This window comes from Lacerta agilis, chromosome 2 (genome assembly GCF_009819535.1).
Source record: "Lacerta agilis isolate rLacAgi1 chromosome 2, rLacAgi1.pri, whole genome shotgun sequence".
Classification (NCBI taxonomy): Eukaryota; Metazoa; Chordata; class Lepidosauria; order Squamata; family Lacertidae; genus Lacerta; species Lacerta agilis.
In genome coordinates, this window is record NC_046313.1 from 119,384,574 (window position 1) to 119,402,020 (window position 17,447).

A 17,447-nucleotide genomic window follows, 5' to 3' on the forward strand; every position below is an offset into this window, starting at 1 on the left:
TTCCCACCCCCCTTCTGAGTAATACCCCTCCCCACTCCCTCACCATATTTAAGGATCTGGTGACTTCTGTTTCAGTGTATCTGAAGAAGTGTGCATGCGCACGAAAGCTCATACCAGGAACAAATTCAGCTCGTCTCTAAGGTGCTACTGGAAATAATTTCCTATTTTGTTTCAGTAAATTAAGTGAATGCGGACATGCAGAATATATTAAAAAATAAATTAAAGGAGCTGCAGTAAGAGTGGGAAGGAAGCCAAGGTTTAAAACGTCAAAATGATTGTAAAAACAATGAAATGTATATATCTGAAAAGTTTAAATAAAAATATAGAGGGGGAAACAGTGCTAGGGGTGCCTGGGAACAGAGAGAGACAGAGAGAGAATAGGGGCCGGGAAGCGACACTTACCATGGGCCCCACGTCACCCGTCTCCCCTTTTTCCCCAGATGGTCCAGGCAGACCCTGTCCAAGAGGCAGGATAAATCGCGGTTATTTTTCATGACATCTCTCTCCCGCCTTCATTCCTCTGCAGAGCTTGAGGTGGGGTATTAAATGGTCCCGTCCGTGTCCCCCCCCCCAGTTTCACCCCCCACAACAGCCCTGTGAGGTAGGTTAAGTGGGGAGAGAGTGACTGGTCTAAGGCCCCCCAGGGAGCTGAATGACCAAGTGGGGAATTGGGTGCAGGTTGGAGGGTTGGGCAGGGGAGGAGGAGGAGAGGTGTGGCTCTCCATTCAGGGCGTCCCTGGGCGTACCTGCAGGCCGATGGGCCCTGGGGGGCCATTAAACCCTCGGGTTCCCTCATCCCCCTTTGCGCCAAAGTGGCCTTGGGGGCCCCTCGCTCCAGGCTCTCCGTCTGCGCCCTGAAGGGTGAAAGACAAGAATCATAGAAAGGGCACCCAAGGGTCACCCAAGCTGAACACCCCCCCCCCCCAGACAATGCAGGAATCACAACTAAATCACTCTCAACTAAACCAGTTTCCTTTTCTTCTGAAAGATACCCAATTCTTCACGATGGTTTCGAATTTCCTCTTGCTTCTTCCTTAGCGGGTCACGCAAACCGCACTTCTGAAGAAGGCTTTTGACAGGGTATGGTGGGAAGCCTATTGAAGCCGTGTGGCTGCCCCCCAAAAGTTTGGAGATTTAGCTGGAGGCAACCCTCTGTTCAGATAAAACTGGCCGCTATATTTAATCAATATGGCCGACCGAACATTCCATAACTGTGCTGATTTGGGGGGGGTCTTTTTTGGGGGGGCATTCTAAAAATTCCCGAATGACACCAGACACAAGGTGGTAAAATGAACTTGAGGACTTACTGCGGCTCCTGGTTGCCCGAGAGGACCCAGTGGGCCAGGGGGTCCCGGTGGCCCCTGAAGGGAGGAAGAGAAAGAGGTGAATGGCATGGATGGAAAGGCAGGGGAGGAAGAGCCCCATCCAATGCATTTTGTGGCCCTGCCCCACAGGTCTCAAGATGACCCCAACTTACGTGTTCCCCTTTCGCCCCTTTGCCACCCTTCTGGCCGGGATCGCCCACTTCACCCTGTGGAGAGAGAGAACGAGAGAGTGAGCCGGGGAGGCCCAGCCCAGAGGCCGGGGCAATGGGCAGGAGAGACGCGCTCCAGACTCTTACCTTGTCGCCATCCTCGCCTGGGCCCCCTGGAGGTCCTGCGGGGCCAGGCAGCCCGACGGGTCCCTGGACACCATCGCGGCCTGCGGGGCCGATGGGACCTTTCTCGCCCTGGGGGAGAAAAGAAAAAGTGAGATGGAGGGCCCCTGAGACTCACCCCACAACCTCAACAGCCCACCCCCCTTTCTCAGGGGTGCCCCAGAGTTCTTGACCCCAAGTGCCACTTGCAGTTTCTGCGTCTCTTCCACCAAATTCTTGCCTTGCAGGGGGGTTGGGCTGGATGACCCTTGGGGGTCCCTTCCAAGTCTACAATTCTAGGATTCTAATCAACATGACCCAGGAATCCGGGGAGTTTTGGGGAGTCCTTATTACATTCCTGCAGAAAAACTTGGGGCCCCCCTCTGCCGTACCCCACCATCTGGCCCTCTCCCCACTCTGCTTGCCTTTTCCACTACCCTCCCTTCCTCCCGAGAGGAACCCCCTACTCACAGGCACGCCTTTCTCCCCAGCCGAGCCAGCAGGTCCTTGAGGGCCGGGTCTTCCTGGGGGTCCGATGGGGCCACCTGGCCCTGGGCCCCCCCTTTCCCCTGGGGATCCCTGGAAGGCAAGATGAGAAGAGGGTCCTGAAGGGAGATTGAGTGCAGGAGAAAAGGGGCTCGTACCCAGAGCACCTCTGCTGGAGCCAGACTGCACTACCCCTGCACAGTGGGATGCTCAAAGCTGACACAGGCTCTCGCCAAACACGAGGTCCAACATGAAGACGACGGCAGACCCATTTAGACAGCAATTTCCCTCCCCTCCTGCTTTGACTCTCCACTATTGAAATGTTTCAGTGGGCTTCTTCATTCACTATTTTAATTGCAGGTGTTCTTTAATTGCAGACTACAAAAGGCTGGCGATAAAAATTCCTCTGATGACAACATTTTGTGCTTTTTTAAAAAAAGCACACAAATTGCCGCAAAATGTGGAGAGCTGAATGGAAGACTGGGGGTGAGAAAATGGGGAAGAACTGAAATTCTTGTTAGAGTTTTCCAATTGCCTACGTGCAGAAATTCAGCTGTCTATCTACAAGCAATTGCCAGTTGGCAGAAAGCCCAGATCTGCTATCTCTCTCTAGACCCTTAGCAACGACCTGTGATTGGTCAATGAGTTCCTAAAGAGTGAGCTCTGTGTGAGAGCTTGTGTGGTTAGGTGTTAGTGTGTGGTTGGTGTAGAGAAAGTGGTCAGTGTAGAGAGAGAGAGACAGTGAGGAAAGATTTTATGTTTTGTTTCTTTTATTTGTATAGTCTGTAAATAGTAACTTATGGATACTAGTTGCTTCAATAAATGCTGTATATAGTTATCCAAGGAGTTGCTGAGTTCCTGCGTTGTGCTGTCCAGTTAATTACACAACAGCCAGAAGCTTCCAGAAAAAGTCTGCGGTTAACTCTGCTGTGTCCAGGAACACGTTATACTCCTGACACTAAATCTTAATAATTCTTCCTAGATACAGGTGTGAATGTGGTCTCTTGGGCATGTGCAGAGCTCAATCGGCACGCCCTGTAGTCCTGTGGACAGTTGTCTGTTTCCCCCCCTGCCTCCCTTGCCCGACCCTAGAAGGAGAGGAGGCAGAGGGCGTCTGAGAAGCCCCCACTGCGTTCCCTACGAGGGTCTGACCCCCAGGAGGTGCCAAGGAGAAGGGCGGAGTTGTGGCCGCGCCCAGCCTGGTGCCAGGGAACCGCAGGGCATGCAGTGGGTCGGTGCATCAGGGCCAAGGCGGGGGGGGAGGAAACACTTACGGCGGGTCCTGGGGGTCCAGCGGGTCCCTCGTTTCCTTTCAGTCCAGGCCCGCCCTGCAGGGTTGGAGGGAAGAGTTTGAGGCAGGCCGACAAAGAGACACACAGACAACACAACCACCCACCCCTCGTTCAGCCCTTCTTCCGCCCCCCCTTTCATTCATTTGAAGTGTTGCAGATATTTCACAACCTCACCAATAAGGCAGAATAAGAGAACGGCAGATTTGGAAGGGACCCTAGCGGCAGGGGCGTAGCAAGGTAAATTGGTACCCAGGGACAAACATTTTTTTGTCCCCCCCCCCAGGCATGGGAGGGTCAGGTGGTACCCGGTGCGGAAAATTTCTTGTCAACCCCCCCATTGATTCCCCCCCAAATGGTTTTACATTACAGTGGTGCCTCGCTAGACTAAAATAATTCGTTCTGCGAGTATCTTTGTCTAGCGATTTTTTCGTCTAGCGAAGCACCAAAACAAGTAGCGGTTTTCGCGCGACAAAAAAAAAAAATTCCCGTCTTGTGAGGCAGCCCCATAGACTTTTTCATCTTGCGGGGCAACCTTCCGCTAGCGAATGCCTTTCGTCTAGCGAGTTTTTCGTCTACCGAGGCATTCGTCTAGCGGGGCACCACTGTATTTCATATTTTCTTACAAAGGAATAATAACAAGTAATAATAATAATAATAATAATAATAAACTTTTATTTATATCCCGCCCTCCCCGGCCGAAGTCGGGCTCAGGGTGGCTAACATCAGATACGTAACATTGGTATAAAACCAAACAATAATTAAATTACCTCCTAAAAACATCTCAGAATCAAATTAAAGTCTAATTAGATGGCTTTCCACAGGGTTAGGGTTGGGAACAGTAAGTGCTCCACTGAACGGAAATTTCAGCCTTCACGAAAACAGCCAAGTGAACAGCTATTTTGGTGGAGGAGGGTCAAGATATGAACCGATATGCATGAAATTTCATATATAGCTATATAATCCCTAGTATAGTAAGATAAGACCTTCGGAGCAGGCATTTTCAAAAAACAAAATTCATTCGGATGTCGAAAAATTTGTTGGCGTGCGGCCACTTTTTTCGTTGGTAAGTCGGAAAATTCGGATGTCGAGTATTTCGTAAGTCGAGGGACCACTGTGTGTATACACACACAAACACACATATATATGAGACCATTCCATTGTAACTATCCAACCTCCCAAAATTTCAGCACCTCTTGCGATGGTTTGACCCCTTTCCGTTTTAACAGTACAGTCGTAACACGTGTTGCGTTTGCCGCGGGTTGCAAATAGCCCAACATTGGAAGGATAACTACATCCCAACCAAGAAAGAGTGGCTGAGTAAGTTAGCGGAATATCTGGAATCGGCAAAGCTGACCAATATAATAAAACAAAAGCCAAAAGAGGTAATTCAAGACCAATGGAATTGTTTTAATGAATATTTGAGTAAACAAGGATCTAGAGAAAGGTTTTGGTTATGTTTAGAATAGCAATTAAGTGGATTTACGGTAACTTTGATGTTTAAGGGAAGAATGGCAAAAATGTCCAGATAGTGTAGGTAGTGAAATGCAGCAATGGAAGTTGATTATTGTAACTTTAACAATAATTTACTTTTCTTTTTCTTTCTCTTTTTCTTTCTTTCTTTCTTTGGCTTCCTACTTTTTTTTTCTTTCTCTGTAATTTCCTCTTTCCTTCATTTCTTTTATTGTTTGTAATGTAAATTGTTTCTTTTATTGTATGTAATGTGTATTTGTAAAACTTGTAAAAATTTGTAAACCATTTGGAAATAAAATAAAGATTTTATTAAAAAAAAAAAAAAGCAAATGGGGCGGTTTACGAACGTGCCGAACCCGGAAGTAACCCGGATCCTGTTCGCATCTAGAGGTACCACTGTACAAATTCTACGAACACCCTCCATATCTCCTCAAAACCATCTTCCTGCGTATATTCCCCATCTTACCTTAATGGCGCATGTTAATTTATCGTTAATAGCTATCTCCCACACCTCTTTATGCCATTCTTCCGTTTTATATCCTGCTTTCCCCTTCCACATCCTGGCTATAATAATTCGTGCAGCTGTCCACAAATTTGTGAGCAAGGCCTTCCTAGCCTGCGAACCTTCCACCCCATCGTAAATTGATAATAATGCTAAATTGATAATAATTAATAATAAATTGATAATAAATTGATAAATTGATAATAATGTCTGTTATCTCCTTTAAACACCCTTTGGCAAAAAAATAAAATAAAAATGTACATATTTACACCCCCGCCACATGTGAAGATAAGTCCCTGTTTCCTGGCATCTCCTCCAACCTGCGGAACTCTCTGCCACTGGAGAATCAGGGGGCCCTTTCCGGGACAACTTTCACAGACCTGCTGAAATACTTTCTATTCTGCCCGGCCCACGCAGGCAAGTGAAGAGGACCCCCCCCCCAAAAAACCCTCCAAGTTTGTTTTTAACTTTTAACTTGTTACGCTCTTAATGATCGTAAATATTTTATGTTATCATTTCTATTTTAATGTAATTATTTTAGCTGTTTTTGCATGGATTGTAAGGCAGGTATGATTTGCGTGTCTATTTATGCATGAGCTTATAGCTGCAATAAAGTTTTATTATTATTATTATTATTATTATTATTATTATTATTATTATTATTATAAATTTTTATTTATACCCCGCCCTTCCCAGCCAAAAACCAGGCTCAGGGCGGCTAACACTAATTAAAATCACAGCAAAAACATAAACACAATCAATTTAAAATAACAGATTAAAATGCAAGTTTAAAAATTCAAAATTAAAACTGCAGTCTCATTTTCAAATAGCCCACCAATAAAAGAATGAAGCATAACTATCAAACTGAAACCAACCCAAAGGCCAGGTGGAACAGCTCCGTCTTGCAGGCCCCCCGGAAAGATGCCAAATCCCGCAGGGCCCTGGTCTCTTGTGATAGACTGTTCCACCAAGTCGGGGCCAACACTGAGAAGGCCCTGACCCTAGTTATTATTATTCTCTTAATGATTAGATTTATATTGTTGCACTGCAGGTGTGGCCAACAGAGGGCAGAGAGGGGCAGCCGCCCCCCAAAAATCAATAAAAATCCTTAACTAAGTCAGGTTCTCCCCCCCCCCAAACAAAAATCCTGGCTACACCCTTGTGCTGCATAGCGGCATTTGAGTATTTTTCTGCATATATTTAGCTTCTGGCAGTTTAATCTCAGCCCCCAGAGCAGGCAGGACGGTTCCCCCACAAAATGCATTGCCCCCCCCATGCACCCATGCTACATTTCCCCGGGCCAACCCCATGGAAGGAGCCCCCCCAAGGTACGTACGGCAGTTCCAGGAAGGCCGCGCTCTCCGGGGAAGCCTCGCAGCCCAGCCGGGCCGTCCTTGCCGGGTCCTCCGGTGGTGCCGGGGTCGCCCTGAAACGCAGAAGGGGGCAAAGGACACTATGACACCCCAAAAATCCTGGCCGGAGCCCCCCAAACCCCGGTCACCCTCTTCTTGGGCTGGGGGGCCTGAATCTACCAGGGCAGGATCCTCTGATAGGGAAACAGGAGGGGGGGTGCCTTCCGGAAGCTCTCCAAGCAAGACGAGCCGCTGGGGTGCAGCGGATGACCTCGAGGACCCCTCTCCCAAGGTTCCTGAAGCCCCTCCATATGTTCCCCCACACCGTTTCACAAGCAGCACACTGATTCCCCCCCCCCCGAAACCCCGAAAAGGCTGTACATAAAGCCTTGAAAGCCTCGTATCGCTCCCTCCTGTCAAACTGTATCTTTCACTGAGGCGCGCCTTAGCCAATAGAAACATTGCATTGTTTGGAACGTTGAGCTACCGCTCTGCACGCCTCATTTAACTTGCTGACAAGGTGATGACAGCTCAACAATGGAACCGAAACTATGATGTACTCAGGAAGGGATGTTATTAATTATAACTGGATACATTGTAACAACCAGACAATTTAGACGCAAAGGTGGTCCTTTTGACTTTGTGAAGCTTTATTCTTACAAAAATCATATCTCAGCAACGCCTTATCCGATCTTCTTCGTTCGGGTGTCCTTTTTCTCCTTGAGAGATGGTCTTTCTAGTCCCATGGTCCCCGCCATTCCCCATCCATCAGAAGGTTATGATTTTCACTGTTTATGCTTTACTGTCTCCTAAATGAATTTCATCCCAGTAACATCCATAATCCCCTAAGCGGGCTAGCATGTACAAGCCAGGTGCTAGAGGAAACAGACATCCTCTGAGGTGTTTCCCCATTGTTCTGGATCTGTATGTATATTGCACCCACCCTCAAACCATTTACCTGTTCCTGCCACCCTTCCTGATATGTTAAACTTTTTTTTACCCCATATGTAAATCCTGCATGCCCCCTTCCCTCACTGTCAATCATCTGACGTTTTTACCCATGTGATGATGACGTTTCCGAAGTGTATCCTGGGACGTTTTGTAAAGTTTTAAAAGTTCATGTCACCCTGTCTGGGGTGTTCAGATTTTCTGGAACCTTATTGCGCAATAAACTTTGTGCTTTACTTTGCTCTGTGGCTGCTGGACTCCCTTTGTTCCGCAACGTCCGCGGGCTTCTGCCCGACGAGCCAGGTGGCTGAGTAACCTCACCCTTGGACCTTAGATTTCCGTAACACCTCGAAGGGGGAAGGGGGGCAGGTATCGCGAGGCTCAGAATTCTGGGGCGCACGGGGCGGAGCCTGGGTGCCAAGGGGCGGAGCCTGTGATACCAGGGGCGGGGCTCGGAGGGCAAAGGGGATTTCCAAGAAAGTTTTCTAGACCTTTTCAAAGCACAGTTTGCGCTTCCTCCCTCCTCTTTGGAGCCTAACTAGCGCAGCGCTTGGAAACCCACAAAGGCACCCCGAAAAGGGGTCCCGCTTTGGACGTTTTCGCCCCACGGGTCACCGAGAAAGGTTGCGGCAACGCTGAGGGGTCCCTTAGAGAGCTTTGGAGCCTGCCAAGGGGCCATGCCCCAAAGATGGAATGCCAACCTCCTCCTCCCCCTGCTGGGCTGCCCATGAACCCCCCTCCAACAACCGTCCCCCTTGCCCTCGCACCCAGACCCCTCCGCCAAGGGGTTTACCTTTGTGCCTTCTTTCCCAGACGGTCCAGGTAGGCCTTGCTCTCCAGGAGGTCCGGGTGGGCCGGGGTGACCCCTCTCCCCCATCTGTCCTGTTTCTCCTGCGGGGCCCTGGCAAGGAATCAGAGAGTTGTAGGCTACGGAGGGAACCCCAAGGGTCATCTAGTCCAACCCCCTGCAATGCGGGAACCTCAGCTAAAGTTCCAGTTGCAGGTAGGAAGCCGTGTTGGTCTGCCGTAGTCAAAACAAAATAAAAAAATAAAAAAAATTCCTTCCAGGAGCACCTTACAGACCAACTAAGTTTGTTCTTGGTATGAGCTTTCGTGTGCATGCACACTTCTTCAGATACCAAGAACAAACTTAGTTGGTCTCTAAGGTGCTCCTGGAAGGATTTTTTTTTAATTTTGTCTCAGCTAAAGTGCCCATGACAGACGGCCAGCCAACCTCTGCTTAAAACCCTCCAACGATCAAAGTCCCTAAGCAAGCAGAGACCCCTCCACAAACAACCCCTTCTCCACCCTGCAGATTTATTTATTTTTCATTAGTGATTTATTAATTCACAAGTTGTTGTTTGCTGCTGCTGCTGCTGTTGTACATACGGTATATCCTGCCTTTCCCCCAAACCAGGACTCAATGCAGCTCGCACGGGTAAAACAATATTAATATTAATATTAGTATTAATAATATTCTGTCCATTTGACTGGGTTGCCCCTCTGAGTGGCTCCCAACCAATTAAGACATCAAACGAAGCTAGAAAGGTATTAGACAGAATTGTTTTAAAGTCATCAAACTCTAAAAAGAACTAAAACAATATTTAAAAAAAACCTGTTAAAATACAGGTAATTAAAACGGAACACCCCCCCACACCCTTGCCGTCTTCTGACTATCCCCTCCCGGGATCCGTTTTTTGGGCTGCTCTGCTGGTGCTGGAGAGGAGCAGAGAGACCCCCGTCTCCTTACCTGAGGTCCCACAACCCCTGGTCCTCCAGGGGGTCCGGTCTTCCCTTGGAATCCCTGTGAGGGGGAGAAAGAAGTGGGGGGGGGGGGGAGAGGAGGTTACAACTCTCTCTTGTTTCCCCCGGATTGGTTTGGACTGGATGGCCCTTGCGGTCTCTTTCAACTCTAGGATTCTATGAGTCTATGACCTGGTGGTAGTCTGGTAGTTGTTTTTCTCTTTGACATCTGGTGGGAGGGCGTTCCACAGGGCGGGCGCCACCACCGAGAAGGCCCTCTGCCTGGTTCCCTGTAGCTTTGCTTCTCGCAGGGAGGGAACCACCAGAAGGCCCTCAGCGCTGGACCTCGGTGTCCGGGCAGAATTATGGGGGGCTGAGCGGAAGCCAGGAGGGGAGAGGAGGATTTGGGGGCAAACTGGGTGCAGAAACTCCTTAAGACATCAGAGTAAAGAATAAGCAGAGAGTAACTTACCACTTCTCCCCGCTGGCCCGGGTGTCCGGGCAGACCGTCCTTCCCCGAGGGGCCCTGTGGGTGAAGAAGACAAGAGGGTCAGTGGGTGGCCGGTGGGGGTGTGGGGAGACCGGGAAGGAGGATAACCAGGGACTCACCGGGGGTCCTTTTGGCCCAGGGAATCCGTTCGGTCCTTGGGGTCCCGGTTGACCCTGCGGAAGACGCAGAAGGAGAAGGAAACATTGAGAAGCAGCTGGTGGAGGAGGAACTGGAACGCTTCCTAAAACCACTGGAAGGACCCCAAAGGGTCATCTAGACAAACCCCCTGTAAGGGGGGGCGGTTATTGGGTTTTTTATTATGTATTTTTAGGTTTTGTGATTTTATGTTGTAACCGCAGCCCTGAGTCCCGTGGGCACAGGGCAGTACACAAATGTTAATAATAATAATAATAATAATAATAATAATAATAATAATAATAATAATAATAATAGTAATTTATTTGTACCCTGCCCATCTGGCTGGGTCTCCCCAGCCACTCTGGGCGGCTTCCATCAAATATTAAAATACATTTAAAATATCACAGATTGAAAACTTCCCTAAACAGGGCTGCCTTCAGGCATTTTCTGAATGTCAGGTAGCTGTTTATTCCCTTGACCTCTGAAGAATAATTTTGAAAGCAGGAATCCCTTTAGCCCAACGTGGGTCTCGAACCCACAGCCCTGAGATTAAGAGTCTCATGCTCTACCGACTAAGCAGACAGTGACGCAGGGGAAACCGACCCCTAAGTAGCAGCAGCAGCACCCAGAGAGCGACCGGCAACACAGGACAACTGCATTAGAAATTTTAGCCGGGCAGTGCCTGCCCTTGGGAACTCCCTGCCACTTGATAGCAGGCAGCTGTCTTTGTCGTGCTTAAAACTTTATACTCGGGGGCTTAGAAGGCGGTGTGAGTTTTAATCTGCTCGTTTAACCGAATTACTGTCCTAAATTATCGCTGCTGATTTCTCTCGTTGACAATTTTATTCTTTGCAAACCACGTTGAGGCTGCTGTTTGTTTGTTTACAGTGAATAAATGTCACAAAACAAATACATAAAATGAATAAATGTTGTGCTGGACCCGGATGCGCCATAACCACCCAAATTCCAGAGCACCGATTCCCGCGGATAGGCAGCTGTGACCTTTGGAACTCCCTGCTGCTGGACGTTCGCATGGCATGCGCTTTTAAATTCGATCCTCGGTGCTCTCTTAATTCCCTGAGATTCTCACTGGGGGCTCCTTCCTCCTCCTCCATTTTTCCTTAACCCCCACCCCGCCTTCCTTCCTGTTTACTCACCCGTTCCCCGGGGGGCCCGGCTGGTCCTTCGCTGCCAGAGGTGCCCTGCATGAGGATGAGACGAAAAGGAAGCTATTTAGAAACACGGAATCGCCCCTGCCAGCCCTGAGAGAACCCACGAGGCCCCTTGAAAGGGAGGCTGGATCTAAACATATATAAAACACGCTGTGAAAATGCTTTTCTAAAAAAAAACCCTTTAAAAATATATATTGAATTTGCGGTTAGCTCACCATCGCCATCTAGTGTCATGTTTGTATAATGCACTTAAAACACACTGAAAACGTCATTTCTGCAGCTGTATAGCTGAGTCCAGAGACAGAGAGAGACCCCCATAAACCAACCTTTGCTCCAGACTTCCCTGTGGCCCCTCGTGGTCCCCGCTGGCCTCGTGGCCCCTACAAGAATGGGGAGCAGAGAGAGAGAGAGAGAGTAGTAAGTGATCCAGAGAGCCAGGGGGCAACTCATCCCAGCGCAGCCTCCCTCCCATCTGAGAGGATCCAGTTCCGCCCTCCTTACGGTCATTTCCGGGTCCAGCGCATGACTGCGCATGTATCGGTGGCACCTGACACAGGGGTTGACGGTACTGCAGATCCTCCACCCTCCCAATTAACCTCCATCTCTGAAATTTATTGCAGGTGCTCTCAGGGGGGGAATCTGCCCTCCTCTGTTTCCCCTTCCTCTCTCCCAATTAACCTCCATCTCTGAAATTTATTGCAGGTGCTCTCAGGGGGGGGGGGTCTGCCCTCCTCTGTTTCCCCTTCCTCTCTCCCAATTAACCTCCATCTCTGAAATTTATTGCAGGTGCTCTCAGGGGGGGGGGGTCTGCCCTCCTCTGTTTCCCCTTCCTCTCTCCCAATTAACCTCCATCTCTGAAATTTATTGCAGGTGCTCTCAGGGGGGGGGTCTGCCCTCCTCTGTTTCCCCTTCCTCTCTCCCAATTAACCTCCATCTCTGAAATTTATTGCAGATGCTCCCGGGGGGGTCTGCCCTCCTCTGTTTCCCCTTCCTCTCTCCCAATTAACCTCCGTCTCCATGCCTCACCAGTAGCAGGGAGCACACAGAGGAAGAACCACCAGCAGAGGCGTCTTAGCCATAGAGGCTACTGGCGCAAGACGCCAGGGCGCCACGGCCAGGAGGGCGCCTCTGCCACGCCACGCCACGAGCCGCCCTCCAGCCCCGCCGGCAGCGCTGCCCTCGCCCGCCTCTTCTCAGGCTGCGGGCGCCGTTGCGGGGAAGCCGACGCGTGGCAGCGCAGGCTGCAGTGGACACGGAGCCACTCCTCGACTGTGAGGCCGCGGCCGAGGACGAGCCTCCGCCACCGCCGCCTCTCCCTTGGCCGCGGGAATACCCTCATCCGCCGCCCGTGGCACGAGCAGCTCCCAAGGGGCCTCGTCCTCTGCGTCACCGGAGCCCACTGTGCGTGGGGGCCGGGGCGCATGCCCTCGGGGCAGGACAGGGCAGGGCGCACCAGAATCCCGGTGCCCGAGCTGTGTTCTGCTCCGGCGCCCTGCTTTTCCAAGTGGCGCGGAGTCTGCAGGGAGTCCTCTGTAGGGCGGCAGCTTGAGGGAGAGGCAGCGGGCAGACGCAAGCGCCATGGTGCCCTCTCGCCCGCTGGGCAGGGAAAGGGAGGGGGCGCCGGAGGGATCTTGCACCAAGGCGCCGGTTATGCTTCAGAGTGTCCTGACTGCCAGGGTCCACCCCCCCCTAAAATATCACCAGGGCTTCCGGTTTCCGGAACGGACGGGTATGGCCGAGATTCCACCACTCCCGACCCCCATGGGGAACTCCGAGGCTGTAATGGGAGTATGCAGCCTCCCTAACCTTCCCAGGAGTGTGGGAAGGGCTGCCTTGACCGCAGATGCCCTTAAACCTGTTCTGACCTCTTTGGGAAAATGAGTAGGGGGGCCGGGGCAGAGAGCACCCCCGGGGGAACGGCACTCCTGCGGCCGGCCCGATCGTCCGAGATTCCCAACGCTATGAAATATAAATTAGTGAGAAGCCTTGGGCATGCTTCAAACGAAAGAGGAAAAAGTATTTTGTTTAAAGACTCAGCCACTGACGGATAAGAAGAAGAGAAGATTTTATCATTGTATCGGTATGTGAAGCGGGACGGAAGGGGGGGGGAGCCCTGGACTCTGTGATTGTGTATTATTTTAAATAATGGGCAAATTATTTACCCCTCAACTGGCACCCCTTCCCACGGGCAGGGAAGACAGCATGTGTGGGTCCCGCCTACCCCCCCCCAACTGGGTTACCAGGAAGTCAGCATCCATTAAGATGTGGGGAGGGAAATGGGGGTGGCGAATAGGAAGGCAAAGACTGCCCCCCCCAACCCGACTCGACCCACCCCACCTTCCTCCCCGGTTACTCACCGTGGGGCCTCTCTCGCCTCGGGGTCCCAACTTCCCAGAGATCCCCTGCAAGGAGGAACAAAAGCAGTTGCTCCAGGGCAGGATCCCACAAACATTTACACACACACACACCCGCCCCCCCCACCCCAGCAGTTTGGCTTCAGCCTACGAAAGGGGCTTGGTTTTTTTTTTTTTTTTTTTTTGCAGCTGTTCCAGCGCCTTTTGGGCAGGATTGGAACTCGGGCTTCCTTTACACCAGTCGTTCCCAAAACCTTTTTTTCTGGGTGGGGGGTGCCCTACGTTCCCTAGACTCACCCCCAGCGCCCCCTACCCTAGAAAGAGCACTGTTTGGGACAGCCGTCCGCACAAGGAAGACAAAATTCAGAACAGCAGCAATAGTTTTGAAACTGTTGAGTTGAACTATTTATTATTATTATTATTATTTACAACACTTAAACGTACACTCGTCAAACTAAATATAAAGAATAATAATACAAATTCAGAAAGAAAACAGCAACAACAATAATATAACACGAAACACCGACCAAAAGTAGCACCAATGATAACATTAGTACATAACAACCTATGAAAACTTATATAAAACAACTAATCAATTATTTTATACACACCCACACCCACAAACCTTTCAATTCTTCTTTACTTCTTGACTTAAACGTAAATTATAAACATAAACTAAACCTTAGTTTCATACTTAAATAAACACACAACATATAGACTTCCTGTCTTTCCTGATAAGCATTCATTTTCTGCTCGTGAAAGTACTTAACATTCTCATTTGTCCTTTATTTAATTCCAAAACCTTCTACAAACCAAAAAAAAAGCTTCATTTTCTGACTTACAGTATTTTCCTCCAGCATCATTCAAAAGCTGCCACGGACTTTACGCCATTTTGGATGCCTTGCGGGTATTTTGTATATCTCTCCCATTTTTTTCACAAATACCTGTCTATTGTTTCCTCTCAAGCTACTAGTTAGCTGGGCCATCTCAACTCATTCAGAAACCGGCCACCCAAAAGAGAAGTTGCTTGGGGAGGCCTGGGAGAGAAGGGAGCCCCCCCACCCCGAGGAGGAAGAGGAGGAGGAGGAAGAGGGGGCCACTTACCCGTCCCCCCTTTTCGCCGTTCGTCCCGGGGAACCCAGGAAATCCTTGAGAGCCCTGAAGAGGAGGAGGAGGAGGAAGAGGCGGTTAAGACATGGACCGGCTGGGACATCACAAGGGGTTGGTCTAGATGGCACTTGGGGGGCCCCTCCCAATTCTATAATTCCATGATTCCACAAAAATCAAGGTGGGTGGGGGGCAAAGAGAGTGCAGGGGCCACGAAGGAGGCGGGGGGAGGAGGAGGACGGACGCAACTTCTCTCCCTGCAAGGAGATGGGACGATCCCACCCACCCCCATTATTAGGGGGGCACGGCGTTGGGAACCGGTGATGCCGCAAGGGGGCCTGTACAGATCCACACAAGGAATCTTTATCCCGCCCCCTAGAGTCTAGTTATATATAGGTATGTATAAGTAAGTGGATGTATGGACTATCTAATTATATGACTGGCTGATTCCCCCCCCCCTTTTTCTAATTTTATTTTACCTTTAGTTTTCTCTTAAGATATAAACAATAAGACACAGATACGACTATGTGGGATGTTAAATTTTGTTCAGTAATATTATATAATAGCAGTTGTGATACTTTGTTACCTTTTTTTTCTTTCTTTGTTAAACAAAATGAATTAATAAAAATTAATTTTTTTAAAAAAGGAATCTTTATCCCCCCCTTCTTTGCTTCCACGACCCCCAAATTATCATCCTCCGATTGCTCCATATATTTTTTTACAGAGAATCCAAGGAATGTGGCCCAGAAGATGCTCCTTGCTTGCGGATATTTGGGGTTTTCCGTGTCCTCCCTCCACAAATTAATTGATGGTCGTTATTTGATGAAGGAAACACACTGGTGAGAAGATTTTTTTTGGGGGGGGCGGGGTCCAAGAGCAAAAGTAACCAGAGCCAGTAAGGCAGGTAAAATCCCGAATTTGGAGGAATACCAACCTTGGGTCCCTGTCTGCCGGGATACCCAGGAAGACCAGGAACACCCAGTTTCCCCTGAAAGAAAGAGAGACGTAAAAAAATAGAGTGAGCAAGGAGACCTTATACCCTCAGGGAGGATCCCCTGGAACCATAATAATAATAATAATAATAATAATAATAATAATAATAATAATCTATATATAAATGTTCCCATTGTGTGCGCGGCAGACACCGAGGTTCTTCGTAAACGCTGGACCAAAACGCATCAAATTAGTACAAAGCGTAACATGACCATCGAGGAAGGATCTGGCATCATAAAAATTAAAAAAAAAAAACCACACCTGTCATGCTTAAAATATAGAATAAAGGCCAAAAAATGGCGCGCCTATTATACCTCACCAGCAAAAGGAAAGAAGACTCCGACAGCATCCAATAGAAAGGCAGATGGCCCGTCGACATCATCAGACCTGGCCAGAGCAACAATGCCTGTGCCCTCACCTAAAATGGCCGCCGCAGCTTCGCATGCTCCGAGGGGGGGGGGAAACAACACGGAGCAGGAGGCATGCCTGAGAGGTGGCACTGAGTAAGACCAGCTCTGAGGGGATTGTGTCGCTGGGGTGTGTGATTTTGGGACTGGGTAATTTTGGGACTGGGATTGGGGGAGAATGCTCTTTAAGGTCACCAGTGCCCTCACCTAAAATGGCCGCCGCAGCTTCGCATGCCTGGTGTTTTTTACAGGAGTAGAATGTGTTCTTTTATGTAAAATGCACCTCTGGGTTATTTGTGGGGCATAGGAATCAGTTCATTCCCCCCCCCAAAAAAAATATAGTCCGGCCCACCACATGGTCTGAGGGACAGTGGACCGGCCCACGGCTGAAAAAGGTTGCTGACCCCTGCTCTAAAGGGACAGGGAAGAATGAAAACAGGAGCTTCCAGAATACTCTCGGGGTCAGGAGAATTTTAAAAGGAAAAAAAAGAAGAAAAAACCACAGCAACGCGTGGCTGGGCCAGCTAATAATAATAATAATAATAATAATAATAATAATAATAATTGTAGTAGTAGTAGTAGTACCCATCTGACTGGGTTGCCCCGTCCCTCTGCAAGGCTCCCAACTAAATATAAAAGCACAATGGGACTAGTCCCCCTCTGCCTGCATTGCAGGGGGCTGGACTAGATGACCGCTGGGTGCCCCTTCCAACTCTACGGTTCTTCCTCCACCACCACCCCAACCGGGAATCCGCACCTTCTCTCCGACGAGCCCAATGGGACCTGGATCCCCGTTGGGCCCGGTGCGGCCTTTAGGGCCTTCGGGTCCATCTTCGCCTCGGGATCCCGGGACACCGACTTCGCCCTGATCGCGGGGGGCGGGGGGGGGGAGAGAGAGAGAGAGAGAGAGAATGAGGCAGGGGCAAGGAACAGGGGAGGGGGCTGCGGGCGCGAGCGAGGAGGGGGCTCGCCCTACTTACCCGGTCGCCTTTCACGCCCATGTCGCCCTTGAAACCAGGAAATCCTTCTTCCCCCTGCAGCAAATAAAAGGGGGGGGGGAGAGAAGCGGCATTAAGAGGGATTCAGGACCCCGCAGACACAGAGCCCCAAAGGGATCCCAAGCTCTCCCCCCGCCCCGGTTGGGCAGCCACCTGCCAGCCATTCCTTTGCTGCGATCCCTGCATTGTGGCGGGTTGGACTAGATGACACCCGGGGGGCCCCTCCACACCCTACAGTTATGGGAATCCATGTTTTCTCCTTAGCGGAACAGAAATGTGGGTTTTGGGGGGTGGGGGTTGCTGCTGTTCCCTTCCCAACGGTGGCCCCGGAGACACGGAGACACCCACCTTTTCGCCTT

General features: G+C 49.9%; 1 protein-coding gene across 1 annotated transcript in view; it reads right to left on the minus strand.

Moving 5' to 3' along the window:
- COL11A2 (collagen type XI alpha 2 chain) overlaps nucleotides 1–17,447 on the minus strand; it is a 105,757-nt gene that overhangs the window by 21,369 nt on the left and 66,941 nt on the right. The window contains exons 28-47 of the mRNA XM_033141780.1: nucleotides 17,437–17,447; nucleotides 17,071–17,124; nucleotides 16,848–16,955; nucleotides 15,625–15,678; nucleotides 14,688–14,741; nucleotides 13,587–13,631; nucleotides 11,556–11,609; nucleotides 11,215–11,259; nucleotides 10,039–10,092; nucleotides 9,902–9,955; nucleotides 9,437–9,490; nucleotides 8,480–8,587; nucleotides 6,723–6,812; nucleotides 3,397–3,450; nucleotides 2,108–2,215; nucleotides 1,622–1,729; nucleotides 1,478–1,531; nucleotides 1,308–1,361; nucleotides 747–854; nucleotides 403–456 (exon numbers count right to left, since the gene is read on the minus strand). The exon at nucleotides 17,437–17,447 is cut by the window's right edge and continues 34 nt beyond it. Coding sequence (XP_032997671.1) covers nucleotides 403–456; nucleotides 747–854; nucleotides 1,308–1,361; nucleotides 1,478–1,531; nucleotides 1,622–1,729; nucleotides 2,108–2,215; nucleotides 3,397–3,450; nucleotides 6,723–6,812; nucleotides 8,480–8,587; nucleotides 9,437–9,490; nucleotides 9,902–9,955; nucleotides 10,039–10,092; nucleotides 11,215–11,259; nucleotides 11,556–11,609; nucleotides 13,587–13,631; nucleotides 14,688–14,741; nucleotides 15,625–15,678; nucleotides 16,848–16,955; nucleotides 17,071–17,124; nucleotides 17,437–17,447 — 1,325 coding nt within the window. The remainder of the gene's footprint in view (nucleotides 1–402; nucleotides 457–746; nucleotides 855–1,307; nucleotides 1,362–1,477; nucleotides 1,532–1,621; nucleotides 1,730–2,107; nucleotides 2,216–3,396; nucleotides 3,451–6,722; nucleotides 6,813–8,479; nucleotides 8,588–9,436; nucleotides 9,491–9,901; nucleotides 9,956–10,038; nucleotides 10,093–11,214; nucleotides 11,260–11,555; nucleotides 11,610–13,586; nucleotides 13,632–14,687; nucleotides 14,742–15,624; nucleotides 15,679–16,847; nucleotides 16,956–17,070; nucleotides 17,125–17,436) is intronic.